Source organism: Engystomops pustulosus, chromosome 5 (assembly GCF_040894005.1).
Source record: "Engystomops pustulosus chromosome 5, aEngPut4.maternal, whole genome shotgun sequence".
In the NCBI taxonomy this organism is placed as follows: domain Eukaryota; kingdom Metazoa; phylum Chordata; class Amphibia; order Anura; family Leptodactylidae; genus Engystomops; species Engystomops pustulosus.
The window spans coordinates 59,061,890-59,072,953 of record NC_092415.1 but is presented as its reverse complement, the minus strand read 5'-3'; the positions used below and the strand labels follow the sequence as shown (position 1 = coordinate 59,072,953).

The following is an 11,064-nucleotide window of genomic DNA, read 5'->3' as shown; positions in this document are numbered from 1 at the left end:
AGCATCCAAACTGGGCAGGTGTTTCCGATGAGTGTTTGCTGCAATATGTAATATGAAGCAAGCACTCACCGGCTATGGAGAGGGCTCAACCCTCTCCAAATACCTACAGCCGTGTTGGTTAAAGAAAATAAACTTTATACTCACATCATCCCTTGTTCCCTTATTATACCCACGCTTCACTGCACAAGTGCCGTCAGTAGAGTGCATGCGCAATGAAGGCAGGAAACTAACGAGAAGAGGTGTCAATGTGGGATCTTCCGATGTGAGCCTGATTTGCCTCATTGGAGTCACAATCACCACACAGTGACTTTAGGACCAGCAGCTTCTAACATCATAAAAAGTAATTTACTTCATTAAGAAATGTCATGTATATTGGCCAAATATGAAACTGCTATCCCTCCATGTATCGCCATTTACCTGGTATTCTAAAGATGATGTATACCTCACAATGTAAAAAGGACCAAATAAGTGATGTGTGTATGTAGACTGCTGCCTTTCTATACACAATAATATATATTACATATATAACTACAGTGTATATTATTATATAATGTACCTGTAAATACCTTATAATTAACTAAATAATCAAAATTTATAACCATTTTACATATTTAGCTTCTAAAAATGTAATGTCTGTGCAAACAATTACAAAACACTTGTACAAATGTTCTATTCCTTTACTTCTGTTACATGAATCATCAGCAGGTTTGCTTTTGTACACCATTTTTATGCTGATATCACAAAACAGTAGACTTCCTCTCATGTGGTATCTTGTTCTGTCCTGACAAACACCAGAGAGTGTCCTGCTGTCAGCTCCTACCTTTACCTTAGCTTTAACCTTAATTGACATTTTACCAAACTTATTCTAATGGAGAAATCAGAAATTGTTTATTGCTGCTCTTTTCCTCCCCTCACTCCACAGCTCTATGTAGCGACCTCGGGTAACAATGGTGCCATTGGATCAATTGGACCCAGCCCTTTGTTTGCTTTTGTATCTAGGGCTCTTATTTATATCGCAGTTGCTGTGGAAAACATGATAAAATGATAAATACATTGCCCTAGGGGACTTTTATGACCTCATGGTGGAAAATAACAAAACACAGACTTAATACAATATTATTTTTTAAAATAAAGTATTAAAATTACCATAAAACAATAGGGAATCCATTTCTTATATTTTGCATGTGTTCATTTAAAAATGCAAAAAAAATGTTGTTTTGTAATGTTAACCCCAAAGGGCCCACTGAAAATGGATTCAAATCATTTTAAAAAGCCTAATGATTAACAAAGAAGCCAATCCATGATGAGACCTGGTGATATAAGGCTTCTTCCTGACTGGAAGGTTCCTAAGCAATCAAGTTCATGTACATTCTAAAGTTTGTCACATTGGGGCTCATTTAATAAGGGCCCGAACGCTGCACTTTCGTCGGGTTTCCCGAATATTTTCTTTTTGCGCTGAAATGCCCCAGGATTTTGGCACACGTGATCGGATTGTGTTGCATCGGCGCCGGCTTTCACGCGACAGAAATTGGGGGGGGGGGGCGTGGCCTTCGGACAACCCGACGTATTCGGAAAAACCGCAGGATTTAAAAAATAATTTGTGTCGCAAGATCAGCACTTACATGCACCGGGACCAACAAGGTGAACTCCGGTGGACCTTGTCTTAGCAGCGACACCTGCTGGATATCGGGCACACAGACCTTAGTGAATCCCTGCAGACCCGAACAATGTGCCACGGGATCGCGTCTGGACCGAGTAAGTAAATGAACCCCATTGTTTTGACCTTGACTTCTGCTTCCTGGATCTCCAATCAAGCCAAACTCTGTATGTCCTAACCTCAATGAGTACTTACACTACATTCACATATGCCCCCCTTGTTGCAATGCAGTGGTGTCTCTCACCTCAGTTAGATTGGTTAATCATTAAAGTCATGGCTACTCCAAAAGGTTGCAACCTGGTTGTCAGGCTTGCAGGTTGTGGATCCTCTAGACCACTGCAGACGATGACTCAAGCAACTACCTGAAACCGGAGTCTAAGTGGTACCCGGTTTTCACCACAGCTCGCCGCAAAGCGGGTTAGACAAGCTGCGGCATGGTACCACCAGGTTGTTCTTCAGGCGTGACGTGTCTGCAGTGGCGGCCAAGGTTGAGGTACAATAACAGCAATCAATCTCGTGGTCAAAGTCCAGGCACAGGGTCAGGGCAGGAGGCAGAGATGCAACGTCAGAGTTCAATCCGGGGTCAGCAACAGGAGGTCCAAGCAGAGGGGTACGGGAACACAGGACAGCAGCACGGAGGAACACTGGTACACGGAAACACGGAGGAGCTCAGGTAACACAGGAACACGGAGGGACACAGGAATGCAGGCAAATCGCAGTAAAGCTTTCTCTCAGGCTGTAAGGCACAAAGATCCAGCAGGGCTTGCAGGAAGAGGCAGGCTTATATAGAATTGGGTAATATGGCCAGCGCCAATTAATGGCGCGCTGGCCCTTTAAATCTGGAGAAGGAGCCGCACACGCGCCCTAGCAGTCGGGGACGCGCGCGCACCGTGGAGGGAAGCGAGCCGGGAGTCGGGACAGGTGAGATGCGCTGGCGGCGCGCTGGTGGGGGCAGAGCAGCATGGGTGAGCCCGTGGGTCGCGGGACCACCCGTGACACTGGTGAATTCCAGAACCCCATACAGAGGTTATATAGTAATCCTTGGAGGCCCCTAAACAATGCCCTGAGGATTAGTCTATAATCAAACCCAGCAGTGCGATCCACACCAATTGAGTGTCATAGTACAATGAAAGGTAATGGACCAGTCTACAATCAGCTACAGCTTCTAAATAGTAGCCATTAACACAGTAGAGTCTAAAGGGCTACCTACAACCAATTAGCATTATCTATGTTAAGAAAAGAGAAATAGAATCTCCTTTGAGACACAAACAAATGTTTCCTGTGTGTCATCAACCAGTGACAATAATAAAATATGCCACTCAAGTCATGCACAGAGCCATGGGGAGAGATTTATCTTCAAGTTTCTGAGGTAAAACTGTTCTAGTTGCCCATGGAAACCAATCAGAGCTCAGCTTTATTTTTATAAACAGCTGTGGGAAAATGAAAGCTGAGCTCTGATTGGTTACCATGGCCAGCTAGAACAGTTCTGCTCTAAGAGACTTATGATAAGTAGATTCTTATAGAGTCTACGGCCTTGTGCATGAGCCTGTATGAAGTGACTGCATTCATGTGCTAACTCTAAAATATACTACATGTTGTGTGCATGAGCCCTCCGATTGTAGGAACTTGTGGCAGGGTAACCTCTTTTGTTACAAAGAGAATTATTTTTTATAATTATAATTGGCAGAATATAAAACGACATATTTATAAGTATATATTTTATATTAATATTACGGTATTCTAATTCAAGACACTCTGACACCTGGGACAAGAACTTGCTGAGGATGTGAGGGTTAAGCTGCTGTTGTTTCGGGAATCCATGTGAGGGTCAGCTGATGGGGCGGGCCAGTAATCTACATACCAGGAAGCTACTCCCAGGCTACACACACTCCTGCTGCTCACTCACAGCGCAGGCAAATATTTCTCTTACTTTTTGCAAAAATTAGTTCTGTAAAGCATACAATATGGTGAAAGGAAAGATTACTGGGCTTTCAGTTAAAGATGTCAGATTCCCAACCTCACTGGGTCAACATGGTTCTGATGCTATGGTAAGCAAATCCTAACCCTGTCTCAATTTCAGGAAAGCAGCACTAAACCTAAAGTTTGCAGCTAGTAAGATGGCAGTTTGTGGATATACTTTACATGGAGGTCAGAAGGATCGTGTACGAGGGTGCTGTGTCTCTGCATGACCCAGACCTCTTCTAACATAATATAATAAATGAGCCATTACAAGACTCAGGTCCATAATCTGTTTTCTCTTACAGTACTAATTCCCTTTTTTACTGGTTGAGAAATTTACTTTCATAGTAGGTGCCCTTTTGTATTTATAGAATTGTGTTAAAGTCTGCATTGAAAGTCCCAAAGTGGCCAAAATTTCTTTACAAAATACCACAATACATACAACTTTATTCTGTCTGACACCATGTTGGAAACCGTAAGGATCCAACAATAGTAAATCTGCCTATTATTATTATTAATAATGAAAATGTCTACATATGTAACATTTTATTGATGCCACATTGTAAATTCAGTCCACTTTTATAACTTGCCAAGTGGCGTAGAATACACAGTGGATCTGTGCATCATAACCGGGATAATCTAAAGTACAATTTAGAATATGAAAGACAAAATAGGTTAAATGTGAACATTTGTAGATAGTAGAGGGTAAGTCTGACTTATTACCATAGGAGTAGCATGACGCTCCTGAACCCCAATGTGTAATCGGTAACAGGGACTCCAGGTACTTAGTGCAGTTTAAAATGTTTTAAATTCTTGAGGAGCCTTCAGGTAAACCCCAACTCTGCCCAGTAGTAGGTTCTACCTCTACACGACCTATAGCTATGCCCTTACTTCTTGTCCTGATTAACTGCCATTTTTTTCATTTATTTTAGATACATGTGACAAAATGTTATGTTCATGTTATTTTACTAAAACTCTGTAAAATTGTAGGTTGGTTAGTTATCTGTTCCCAAACATCAGCTTCTGTCTGTGAGTTGTAATTTCATGATCAGGTTTTCTATTGTACTTTGACCTATTTCAACGAATAAACAGAATGATTAATTAAGCTTCCCTAGACTAGACCTGCAGAGAGCTACTATCTATGCTCACACCTCATGGAGCAGGATTTTTACTTTGGTGTATTATGTTTACTTTCACTGAGCCTAATCATGATATTAATCCTTATATAGCATGCAATGACCCAACTGTCTCACCGACTTTTTTGGCTTTGGACCATCTATCGTATAAAAAAAAAACAAAAGTCAGACAAGGTTTAAGGAAAATTTAGAGTCAGCCCGTAGATCAGGGCAGGTCCCACAAATTCATAGTCGGACGGATAGTTGAGAATAGCAGGTGAAGCAAAAGACACAAGAGCAAAGTCCATGAACCAGCAGTTTGTCAGAAAGGCAGGAAACCATCAGTATGTTGCAAAAATGATACTAAGGTTGGATTCACATCACATTTTTTGCATCCGCCTGATGGACACATTTTTGACTAATGAATACGCTGTAGCACACATGATGGATGCCCAAACAGTGTACGTTTGTTGTCCTATGCGTCTGTATCTGTCGGGATTCTGGATGCGTGAATCCACTGCACCACCGCAGGAGATGACACCTGGGACCGGAGTCTAAGTGGCACTTGGTCTTCACCAGAGCCCGCCGCAAAGCGGGATGGACTTGCTGCGGCAGGGTACCTCCAGGTCGTTCCACAGGTGTGATTAGCCCACAGTGGCAGCCAAGGTCGAGGTACCTCATCAGGAGGCAGTCTTGTGGTCAGTTCCAGGCTCAGGGCAGGCGGCAGAGATGCAAGTTCAAGTCCGGGGTCAGCAACGGGAGGTCCAGGCAGATGGGAACGGTAGCACACGCACACGGGTCACAGGAACACAGCAACGCAGGAACACAGGAACACGGAGGAATTCTGGTAACACAGGAACACGGAGGGACTCTGGGAACACAGGAACACATTGGAACACAGGAATACACAGGAACGCAGGAATACACAGGAATGCAGGTAACTTGCAGGGGAGCTTTCACAATGGCCTAGGCACACAAAGATCTGGCGAGGCAGGAAGGAAGGTGCCGGATTATAAGAAGAAGTTGTTCGGCCAGCGCTGGCCCTATAAATTTCCTACAGCCGTTGTGCGCCCTATGGGAAGAGTCCAAAGCAGCGGAAAGAGCGGGGGCACACGGAGGGACATTTTCCATGTCCTTTTTGAAAATGTATGAAAAACATACTTTTTAACATTGGTGTTTATGGATGACGGAGGCAGAAAAAGTATAGACGTTTTTAAAGTATAGAAACAGATTGAAACAAATGTGACGTATAAGTCAAATAAACGTAGACGGTTGACACAAAATGCATCAATTTTTGTCAATTTTTAAACGTATACGTTTCAGCATACATCATGCGGATGTAAAAACCATAATGTGAACCCAGCCTTATGCAGGAACTATCTAGGAACCTTTAAAGTTCAGGCACTTTCCTGTGGGGGATGCAGAGGATCGATCCTAATTCGTAGAGGGGTCTCAGACAAAGACCAAGGGAGGCCAAGACTGGGAAGGGAGGAGACCGCGGCACAAGTTGCCCCTAGAGTTAAGCAGAGAGTTGAGCTGAGTAGGGTCACCTGACTGGAGGATCAGGGGGCAATGCTCACAGACCTCAGCATAATAATTGTAAACATAACTAAGTAATTGTAGTTTTATTCAATGTTTCTCTTAAGAGGCCATAAATGAAAACAGATGAATATTATGGTTCCATATTATGTCCCTTTATAGCTCAGATTTTGTATCATATAGTGCATTCTTGAAAGTCTACTTGTATTTCACGAGGTGTATAGGTAGCCATACACTTTTGATAATATAATTTAGTAAACATGCTTTCAGGAAGGAAGGAATAAGATGTAATGATGGGTGTCCTACTGAAATTTGCAGTTTTACCTTGAAGGCCCAGCATCCAATGCTCTGCCATATGGATATCTAATTGTATATTTACATTTTTTCAATTATGCAAATGAATGAGGAAAATTTTATGGGAAATAAATGTACAAAAAAGTACTCTGAACCGCCAGGGCAAGCTTTTGGGAGGTGGCCTCCCATAAGTCAATGTCTGTCTTTCAAGAAGCCTTGTAACATGACCAAACCAAAAAATCTGTAAAACCCGGGAGTTACTGTTTTGTTTCTTTTGCTTCTCATCAGTGCAATGCAGGTAACTGGTGTGGATCTGTATGAGGCCATGGCCACACTCAGCATGTTTCCTTATATTAGGTGGTCTCCTCATAGAGACATATTCACCCTCCTTACAAATAGGAGAACTGTGACAATTAGGAAAACTTTATTTTATTATCATTTTAAAGAAATCAACATCTGAGACTGAACTTTTCTCTTTTTCACTGTAACACAGCACACAGACCCTGATTACTCGGCAGCATATGTTGTCATAGAAACTGATGCTGAAGACGCTATAAAAGGCTATGGTTTAACATTTACTTTAGGAAAAGGCACAGAAATTGGTAAGTTGATATTTACTTTGCTTTTTGTTTTCCAATCCTTATTCTTCCAGTGAAGTAAAAAAAATCTAAAGTATAATGTTTTCCTAGATCTGGAGTAGAAAGTTATGGAGCCACACATTAAACGTACGCTATGGAATTTGCTATATAAAGATTATTCTTTTTAGATATACCTAATGCAGATAGCTTTGTTGCAAAAAGGCAACCAAGGTTTAAATACATAAAGTTAGGGTAATATTAAAGAAGAGACACTATAGGCAAAGCCTTACTGTATTTAGTCAATGCTCTGCATGTATTGGCCACAACTATAGGGCCTTAGCATCTTCTGCTTCTTCATAAAGTTGCTGGGCTTTGATCTCCAATGTACTGTACCAGCTTCCAGCTATAATCAGGTGTTGAGAGCAGAATCCTGGAATTAGTCCTAGACAACAGGCATCAAAATGTTTAAGAACATAAATAAGTGTAAAGACTGGAGGTCCATTTAGTTCCAAAACAAAGCTTTAAATTTTTTTTTTATCAGACTTAATCCTCGACGTTCATGTTTTGCTATGCCTCTGCGTTCTATGTCTCAGGTCGCAGGCACACCCGTATGCCTCCGTGTGCCCCTCTGCGTTCTCCTCTGCCTTACTTACCTCGCCAGATTCTACTGGTGCCTCCCTGCCTCCTACGGCGCGCATGCGCAGCTCTGTAAAATTTAAAGGGCCAGTGTGCCTCTAATTGGCGCTGGCTGGCTGCCAATTCTGTTAAATAGCCAGCCCCTTCCTGTGTCCCCTGCCGGATCTTTGTGCCTCACAGTTCTAGAGAAAGCTTGTTTGATGCCCTTTGCATGTACTCCGAATTCCCGTTGTGATCCCGGTTCCGTTATTGACTCTGATTTTGTTCTGCCTGTCATGACCTACCACTACGTCCCTGACTCTGATCCTGTGCTGCCTGTCTCAACCTCCTGCCTGTTCCCAAACACGAGTTTGCCTTACGATTCTGTACTTCGCCTTGGCCACCGTGGACAAAGTTGTGCCCCGTGGAACAACTTCGTGGTACCACGCCGCAACAAGTCCAACCTGCTTTGCGGCAGGCTCTGGTGAAAACCGGGTACCACTTAAATTCCGGTCCCAGGTGTCAGCTCACGTCATCGTCTGTGGTGGTCCAGTGGGTCCACTACCTCTGGTGCCTGACACTAAAGCTTTTTCCCCACTGTCTCTCTTCCTTATTTAAGTAGTTTGTGTAAATCATCTTTCTGTCCTGCATCAACTGAGAGATAAAGGAACCTGATAAAGTTTCTAATGACTCAACTCTTTATAGATGGATAGCTTCATCTCCTCAAAAAGCTGAATTATCAAGTTAAATATGCTCTAGGTATGGAAAGAGTTTATCTTTAGCATGTTGTCTTTATCTCTATGTATGGACTTCAGATACACTGCGCACTCCAGAAGAAGGAAGGATGAGAAAAATGTGTTTTACTTAATGAAGTATAATAGTGTACTATATCAGCTGCTCTATTCATTTCTGCAATAATAAAACAGCTTCAAAGGTTTTGTTTTACTTTAAAAATAAAAGACTTCAGTTGCATTGTCAAGTAAATTTGATCATGAGGAGCCAACACTATGGGTCCAAATTAATTATACTATTTTGCAGTGGTGTGTGCGGTGAAAGCATTGTCCCACCTTGTGGTCGGAAAAAATCTTGAGGACATTGTTGCTAATTTCAGAGATTTCTACAGACAACTTACAAGTGATGGACAGCTCCGCTGGGTATAGTAAACTACTTCACCCTGATAAAACTTTATCTTCCTATGTTCTCTGTTTTTTTAAAAAAAAAATATGTTCTATATTGTAATAAATAATTCTTTTTAAAATAGGAAAATAATAAGTGACTAAGTGCTGTAAATCCTTTTTTAAATGTAAGCAGCAGCAATATTTATGGCTATAAATGTACCTTTGACAACAAGAGTTTACTTCACCAATAGTTAGCCCCCATATAGAAACAAACATACCTGCACGCACCCATATACAAAATATATAACCATTCAATTAAAAGTATGTCAAGGTTTTGAGCAGCATCTACTGTAAATCATTTGGATTTTGTAGTATCCACAACCAGGAGGCTTTACCTGCGGCCTCCAGGGAGAGAAACAATGGAAAAACATTTCAGCATCCTCTTCATTCTGACCTTCTCTGGCTCCAACAAAGGTCATAACAAGAAATGAATGCTAAAAGTAAATTCACAAAGCCTGAACCACAAGCAGCATGAGAAGCCGACAGACTCCTTCATTCGGTACATATTAGCTTATAAAGAAGAGGTCTGCTGGGATTCCGTGCTGTCCATGGTTCAGGCAGCATGAAACTTCTTACAGTTTCTATACAGGCTATGGACTGATTTAGATAGATATGTTTTTTAATTAAATGGTGATTGGACTAAAAATCTTTTTTAGTTATATTATTATTTTTTTTTAATCTACGCTTAGTAAACCTGTATCTATCACTATGTGGGGACCCTTGGTCTCCCGGGCAGCACACCAATGTGTAAGATAGTTATAGGCAAATCTGCTCCTGATAGCGGGAATATAGTTTTCTGATAGAGAATGCAAAATGTCATTGTTTAACAGAAGAAAGATGACAAGTATCATTTATACATAATGGAGCTGCAAAACTGCCTCACTCAGAATACCATAAATCCTGCTTGTACATCATTTTGATTCTTTTTATTTTATTTTATTACAGTTTTTCTCCAGGCAATTTAATTTACTGAGTCATCTTGATCTTTGAAAAAAAAAAAAAATATATACATCTTTGACGTAATAGTTTTTAGCTTTTCACATTTTTTTGGTCCTGCCTACATTAGATTATTATTGATGTGACATAATTACAGGTCTTGTGTGTAAAAGTTATGCTCTCAGGCTAAAGTTAGTTGTTATTGTGCTGTATATTGAGTAGCCAGCTTACAATAGTTAGTTCTACAGTAGGTGTTTAGCCCAGGGCCAAGTAGCTAAGTGATCGGTACTCCGCTGCCTTAAACGCAGCTTTCCATTACGTTTGGATTGTATTTAAAGGTGTATTCTCATTACAGCATGTGAATGTCATTCTTTTTCTTACAAAAAGTTATACCGTTTTCCAATATACTTTCTGTATCAATTCCTCATTGATTTCTAGATCTCTGCTTGCTGTCATTCTATAGAAAGCTTCTAGAAATCTGACCATGGTCACGCAGGTGCACTGCGGTTTGCGGTTTTAGCTCCTATCACTCAGTGGTGGTCAGTGTAAGATTACAGGATGTGGGGTGGGACTCTCTACAGAAAACACTTCATGATTCCTCTAGTTCTGTGAGCTGCCAACACACTAGATCTGCTGTGCCTTTCGAGATAAACAAGGTATCTGTCTGTAGCTTGTAGCTCTCCTCAAGCTGCTGCCGGCAGGGCCTTTATGTCTGTGTATCAATGTACATCAGTGAGTGAGCTCCGTCCTGGACTGCAGGGGGGCGGGGCTAGAGTGCAGGGAGCAGAGAGAGAAACTCAGCTCCATGGTGTCACACAGAAAGATGGCAGCCCAACCCTAAGTCAGAAGTTACAAGGTCATCTCTAGGAGCAACTGAAATTGTGTACACAAGGACTGATAGAGACAGGCTGTAATTATATCTGTGAAATGCTGCATTTTTGTTAATAACAGGGAATTAGAGAATGTGTTATATTGTTATCCTGAGTACATATAAGAAACTTGTCTTTGTGGGAAGACTCCTTTTAAACATATGTGAATAGGGTTGTTGTGAGAGATATGTATAGAGCTTTATCATTCTTGAAATGAAACCTTCTACAGTCTTTATCCCCTTAGATTGAATCTGATGCATAGGACATACTTGTAACCATGAACCACAAAGAACACTACAGCAATAACTTAAGGGTTGTATGGAC

The 11,064-nt window shown here is 41.4% G+C and overlaps 1 protein-coding gene across 3 annotated transcripts in view; it reads left to right on the top strand.

Moving 5' to 3' along the window:
• The first annotated feature begins 3,501 nt into the window (after positions 1-3,501).
• The window catches only part of ENOSF1 (enolase superfamily member 1), a 42,054-nt gene continuing 34,491 nt past the window's right edge, over positions 3,502-11,064 (top strand). The window contains exons 1-3 of one of the 3 annotated variants that reach the window (XM_072152108.1): positions 3,502-3,705; positions 7,058-7,166; positions 8,796-8,911. In XM_072152108.1, the coding sequence (XP_072008209.1) occupies positions 3,622-3,705; positions 7,058-7,166; positions 8,796-8,911 (309 nt within the window). In that variant the 5' untranslated portion in view covers positions 3,502-3,621. The remainder of the gene's footprint in view (positions 3,706-7,057; positions 7,167-8,795; positions 8,912-11,064) is intronic. The other 2 variants (XM_072152105.1, XM_072152104.1) reach the window with 2 other exon arrangements.